The sequence below is a fragment of the Humulus lupulus genome, chromosome 1 (assembly GCF_963169125.1).
Source record: "Humulus lupulus chromosome 1, drHumLupu1.1, whole genome shotgun sequence".
In the NCBI taxonomy this organism is placed as follows: domain Eukaryota; kingdom Viridiplantae; phylum Streptophyta; class Magnoliopsida; order Rosales; family Cannabaceae; genus Humulus; species Humulus lupulus.
The window spans coordinates 23,515,944-23,523,091 of NC_084793.1; the positions used below are offsets into that span (position 1 = coordinate 23,515,944).

General features: G+C 35.4%; 1 protein-coding gene across 1 annotated transcript; it reads right to left on the reverse strand.

The window, feature by feature from the left end:
• Positions 1-408: 408 nt before the first annotated feature.
• Positions 409-2,068, reverse strand: LOC133818356 (probable xyloglucan endotransglucosylase/hydrolase protein 10). Its single transcript, XM_062251221.1, has 4 exons — positions 1,856-2,068; positions 1,665-1,765; positions 1,154-1,347; positions 409-947 (listed from the first exon to the last, which is right to left on the reverse strand). The coding sequence occupies exons 1-4, from the start codon at positions 2,055-2,057 to the stop codon at positions 545-547; spliced, it is 900 nt and encodes a 299-aa protein (XP_062107205.1). The 5' UTR covers positions 2,058-2,068; the 3' UTR covers positions 409-544.
• Between the last annotated feature and the right edge of the window lie 5,080 nt (positions 2,069-7,148).

Genomic DNA, 7,148 nt, shown 5'->3' on the forward strand with positions numbered 1-7,148 from the left:
TTATATATATTTTTTTGTTACACTATTTGCGGCGAATAGTGTGGCATATTTGCGGCGAATAATTTATATATCTCGCCGCAAATAAGAGTCAGGCAAGACAAAATATGCCACTATTTGCGGCGAATTACTTTAAATTTTCGCTGCAAATAAGAGTTAATTACAACAAAATTTAAAATTATCTGCGACGGATTTTGGCTATTTGCGGCGGCTTGTTCGCCGCAAATAATGATATTTACGACGACTTATTTGCGGTGAATTATGGGGTATTTGCGGCGAAATTGATCGTGCTTAAAATCCCTGATTTCTTGTAGTTGGCCATTCTCCATTGAAACGACAATATAATAAAAAGCAAAAGCAAAGGAAACCTTTTGGTGAATGCAAGAGAATTAAAAGCTTACTTTACTTCCAAGTGACAATTAATGCTTTGATCCAATGACCTCTATGATTCCGCTTTATATCATATAATAATAAAACAATCTCACATATATATTTAGAAATTCGAATAATAATAATGTTTTTAAAAAATCAACTACTTTTTTATCAATTAGTACTTTGGTAGAGAACACTCCTTGGGAAGATTATTTTGGAACCGTTGATTATCTTGGCAATAATCATAAATCATGTGATACTTCCTAACCCATTTGAAAAGCCTTCTTTGTGTGGATGTTAGTGAGCTGAACTTGTCTTTGTGCCACCAATTAGTAGAACTTTCTGCCCTGCAAAACCTTGCATTCCCATTCCATACACACGCATCTATCTTATGATTCCTAAACGAGGCAATGAATGGACCTTTTGACCAATCAATTTTCTCCTTGCCACCTCGAGTGGCCCAGCTGTCACCGTTCCATAGGCTGACTTTGATCCCCATTGGCTGCCACCTTGGAAACCCTACACCTTTGTCTGCATGGTTTTTGTACACTCTTATGGGGACCCAATCCACCATGAACCTATCAAAATAAAAATTCCATCTCTCAGCCAATTTTAAAGAAAGAAAAAAAAACAACCCTAATGTGGCGATAAACCTAAAAGCCATATAATTATGTTACATCTTTATAATAAATACAAATTAATGGGAAATAAAAGTATAGGATTATATGCATGCATAAGCGGCCTATATAGATCGAACAGTCATGTTTAAAAAGAAAGGACGTACAAAATTTGGTGAAGGTTCCATAATATAGAATAGGTATGGAAATCTTTGGTGGGATCAAACCAGAGATTAATCCTTTCTTCACGGTTGTCATAGCCATCTGCAAAAATATTTGTCTGAAGAATATATGGTTTGCCATCCACATTGCCAAGGAACTCATAGTCTATCTCATCACGATTTGGTTGATCAGATGTCAACTGCATTGTGCATTTATTTTTATTAATGGTTTTTACATTGAAATAAGCCATCATATATAACAATAATTAAAGTTTGAGTAATAGGTGAAAATAGATTTTTTTTTTTTAAAAAAAAACATTTTGTAAAATGACTTTTTGGTGTGAGTATTTCAATATAATGTTAAGTGTGTTAGATAGGATATAAGTGTGTCTGGAATACTATTTTATAAAAAATTATCCAAAAATGAGACTAATTTGCAAAGTGATTTAAAAAAAACTATTTTTCCAAACAACAATTGATGAAAAAGAAAAGGAAATAAAAGGAGTTGAAATCTTACATAATAGGCCACAACTGTGCCTGCTGAATGGCCTGGTACTAGCTTTATTTGCATGTCAACTTGTCCAAACAAAAACATCTGATTTGAAGCAAAACCAGCTCCTATATATACAATTACACACAAAACAAAAGATGAGCAATGTTTAAACAACAACAAAAAAGCTTTGGTTTTCAATTTTTCTTTTCTCTTACCAGATTCTTGGTCGAGTTTCAAGCTTCTTTGGTGGCCATCAGCTGAGGTGTTGACATGGTTAGGAGACCATGTTACAAAGAAATCCTTATTGAAATCTCCAGTAGAAACGACAGAAGCTTCTGCAATTAATTGAGTAAACCCCATGCAAAGAAGGCTGATGAAGATGGTGAAAATCTTGTAATATTGGTCACTATTATTCATGGTGTACAACTCTTTTTTTGTCAATGGCATTAGATGTCGAGGAGACATATAAATAGGTTGCATGGCAAAGGAAAAAGAAAAAAATGTGAGCAAAACATTCTCTCAACAAAAAGAAAATGTGATATACAAGTAAAGGTTTAATTAATGAGGAATATCTTTAGGTTGAAGTAAATTATGTGTTAGCATTTTATATGATATATAATAACTGTTCTATATTATGTATATTATACTATACTACTCACTACTAATGATGGTAGTTTGGTTTAAACGGTTGGTCTAAAAACGGTTTATTGTTAATTTTTTCCTCTTCTTTCTTTTTATTTTTTTATTTTTATAAATGATATTCTTGGATATAGAGCATTATATATGTAAATATATACCAAGCTTTGAGAACACACATAGGCTTTCTGAATAAGAGTCTTTCTATCTGTTAGTAGCAGCAAGTTGAAGAAAGTGAAAGACTTACTAGATTGGTTTCCATTTATATAAATATATGTGTACACATGATCATATTTGATCATATATTATGCTTTTCTTTTCAAAATAACTTAGCCGTTGATCAAGTTTGGCCTTCTCATGCTCTGTGTTTGAGGAGTCCTTTCAAGTTTATTCCTTCCCTCTTTTAAAAGAAAAAGGGTCACATTAAATATATATATATGTGCATTAAGCTAGACTCATCACAATGTTTTGTGTAAATCTTCTTATTATACAGTGAGTTCTTGTTTCATTAATTGTAATCTTAATGATATGCCTTGGTATGGTATCTTTAAAAACAAGTTTAGGTATGCTAGTATTGCTAAAAGTCTAAGAATAACTTTTTAAACAAAAAAATATTTGTTGATGATAAGACTAATTAAATATTAATATTACTGTTGGTGGATGTGTTGTAAAATGCCCAGTGCATGTTATAAAGCTAAGTAATTAATCAAAATTAGTCCATAACTTGTTGTGTACATGAAGTAAACTGTTGAAAAAAAGTGTACCCTTGTAGAGATATATTGGAATTCCTAAATTGTTCCGTGTGTGTCTTGCTTTTAACCTATAAAATGTATATTCAACTATACTACAGTATTTTCTTTCTCACCTGACATTTATTAGCTAACTTGTTTACCATAAATTCTAAAAGTGGGATTTACTAAAAAAGTAGTACAAATCAAATTAAAGCATAAGGGTGCTATAAATCATTAAATGTATGGTACATCTAAATAATATATAAAAAAAATTAAAATATTCAGGTTAAAGTAATTTTAGTATGTATATTTCGGCAGAGGCAAAAACGACAACTATTATTTTCAATTGTGGCATCAATTGGCGGTAGTGATTTTGTGGTTCAAATATTGTAACGTAAGGGCTACTCCTATTATTAAAAAAGATTTGAAAATGTGTATTCAACTGACATAGAATGCGTTGTATGGTAATATAGATTTACGTAAGGGCTACTCATATTATTATATATAGATTTACATATACATAATGTGTAGTAAACCAATTAACATACAATTCACATAAATTATATTGAATCGGTACTAAAGATCAGCTTTTTAAAAAAATATGTAAACACACTACTACAACCATATCACAATATTCCTAGAGAGAGGAAAACATTTATATGAGAAAAGAATAAAAGATGGATATAGAACTGTTGAATATATCTTATTTTATTTTAAATATATAATAATTGACTAGTTTTGATCCCAAACGGTGTCTTATTTGGTCACCGATTTGGTCAAAAAGATCTACAACAAAGGTAAGAATAAAACTGTTCTAAAAAAAAAAAAAGTAAGAATAAAACTCCTTAAAAATAATAATAAGAATAAAAGAACAATGTTTTGTGTATATTCTGCGGCCTATAGTGTACGCCAAATGGAATGATAGTAAAACGACAATGATTCCCACAGTAGTTAATTAAAAATCAACTAATTTTGCCTTGTAAAAAAATCAAATATAAATATATATCTAAAGATGTTATGAGATCAAATTTGTTGTTTACTTTTTCATCAACTAATTATCAAGTTCAAATCACTCTGATTAATCCAATAAATAAAGTTAAACTAGAAAATAGTACTGTACTCACGGCATTGTTTAGAAAGAAAAAAAATCAAAAACCAAAATATATGCTTAATAATAAAAAAAAAAAGGAAATTTTTATTAATAAAATATCTAAAAAAAATAGAGACAATAATTTCAATATAATAAAACATTTAAGCAGAGGTATTTGATTGGCATTTTATCATAATAATTATTATTATTGTCTATGTATTTTTGGGAACAAATGTGTTGAAGCAGTACCATACTGCAAGCCAATTTTCACACATAGACAAGTTATGATCTTAATATTTTTACATTACATTCATTATAGTTATAACAAACCTCCACACATATAGTTAAGATTACCGAAAACAGGGTCCAGACAGAACATTCATGAGTGGTAGTACTGGAAGTCTTCTCTATCCTGTGTTTTAGAATATTGAATTATCCAAAAAAATTCAAAAATTTGTTGGAGGTTTGTTGTAACTATAATGAACACCGTCATGTAAAAAACTTATAGTCATAACTTGTCTACGTGTTTAAAAATGCTTAGTGTGATATGGTAACGTAGCCATTACCATGATCTTGAAATGGTAGGAAATTAAAACTTACATGTTCTTATTCCTTCATACTTCAACATCTGTAATAATCTAAACAACTTGGAGAATACTCAATAAAACAAGACTTAACATAATTGTTTAGCGAGTTTTTCAGAAAATAGAATTATGAAAGATAAGAGAGCAAAAAAGAAAAGATTTAAAGATAATCACACAATAGTTTTTTACATAGTTGGGGCGTTAAAGAGTCTTAGTCCACGAGTCTATTGTATTGGAGCTTAGAGAGCTTTAACAATGGGATTTTCTGCAAGTTTGAGCAGAGTAATTGCTTACAAGAGAATTTTGTGATCCCCTCTACAGTGCACAACTGGTCCTATTTATAGGCAGTTGGGTGCACTGGGTTTGGGCCGGACTAATCTGGGCCCAGTAGGAATATAATCATGGTTCACTCGCTAATGGAAGCTTAATACAAAGAACTTTGCTAAACAATACACACTAATCAGGGCCCATTGGGCTGACTTGGGCATAATCACGCTTTACAACTAACAACAGTGCGTAGTTTCAGACTGGTCCGTGTGGGCTTCTAAGGAGATCCTAGGGACAGGATCCGTCAGAGTAGTGGCAGTAAGGTTCCCCAATATCGATGTACATTCTGTATGTAACCTCTTCTGCAGGTTAGTTGGGGAGACCAAATCCCGTGTTTCTCAAGAATGTGTCAGAGTCAGGGAAGTTCAATCTTGCCAACCCGGATACTAGGTCCGGGTTCATTTATTAATGTCCCGGCTCGTTTACTAGGACCCTAGTTCATTTTCCAGATCTCGAGTTTATTTATCAATGTCTCAGTCCATTCAGACGGTTGAGCCTCACCCTTAATCGCGTCCCAGATGATTCCATTGAATCGGGACCGGGAAGAGGAGTTGGACGTGGACCTTCGTCTCGATTCCCTCATTATGGCGGCGCCCATTGAACAGTCTTGGGCTCGCTGACGTTTGGGCCACTAGGCCCCTATTCCTCCTTGTCTATTGGGCTTGGGCTGTGCCTTTGATCTTTATGAAAGAGACCCCAGACCCAATATGTCGTGCCACGTGTTCTGGGACAAAACGGGGATAACATTTACCCCCCAAGTCTCCGTCTGTGTTTGCGCAGTGGAGACTTGCTTCATTTTCCCGGACCCAATCCTAACGTCTTTATTTGTTTCCCAAAAGATGGGTTCATTTTCATGGGGGCCACTTGGTTAATCATTCATGGAAGAGGCTTGTCTCAGCATCCCTGGTCAAATCCCAACAGCCCAGTTTGTTTCCCAGAAGGGGAGTTCATTTACTTAGGGGCCACTTGGGTGATCCCCATCCTTTCGACTTCCCCACGCTCTGCATACGTGTCCCCTAATAGTTGGTGCGTCCTTTCAATCTCTCCTTACAAATTTGGAGAGAATCTCTTGATTATCGTGTTGACAGACAAGGGCTAGCGTGTTTTCCGAGGCATCCCATCTATACGAGTGATGCTGATAGGGTAATAGAGTGGGCTATTTAATATCTCTACACCATCTGGGACCATTGGATGAGGAATTTTTGAAAATTTCCTAATGTGGACCGTTGGATCGGGTGGACGCGGATAACGAATTGACGAATCCACGATCCGATCCTCAATTGGGCTAATTAAAGCCTCTACGTAATCCGAGACCGTTAGATGAGGGAAATTATTCTGAACCATCAGATCGAGCAGCATGCTTTTGGCCCTATAAATACCCCCCCCCCCCCCCATTTTCATTTGCAACTTTACACATTCTGAACAATCAGAGCTGAAAGAGAGATTTTTATGTCCGAATTTGCCGACGAGATTCTCCGACGACTGCTTCATCTCTGTCACCGTTTCTTTCTGACCCACCCTCTTTCTGCACCATCATCATACAGTCTAGTCCCGATTCAACCAGTAGACGAGCTTCTGCATCGCCTTCGTCGCTTCAAAGCCGAAATCTTGCCGACCTTATCACCGGAGACCCCACGACTTCCCCACCCAGTGCCCCACAGTGAGTTCCCTGGTCCTTTACCTCTTTTTTCTTTTTCTTTTTTTTTTATTTCGTAGTACCACCTTTCTGACCATAGGATTGTTAGAGTTGGGATCAACGCATAGGGTGGTCTGTAGAACAGACGATCTAGGTAATGTCTCCGGTAGAGTCGTCCTGAATCTATGTGGGCGTTCCAGACTGATCCGAGAAAATTGAGACAAAAAAAAAACCTTTCCTTCCTAGTACTCGATCAAGATTTCCGGGATCTCCATTGGTCCCGGATATGGGTCCGGAGGGGACTTCTCCAAGCAATTTTAGGAGAAACCCACGCACCTTAACCAATCTTTTTGGGTTCTGGTGCTAACTGATTGGTTTTCTATTTCCTTGATTGTTCCTAAATCATCGATCATGAGCCACGACGTCACCCTTCATCTAGAGGAATTCGTACAATCGGCCCCCATCGTCCTGGAGGGGCGTAAACCTCCCACTGGTAACACATGG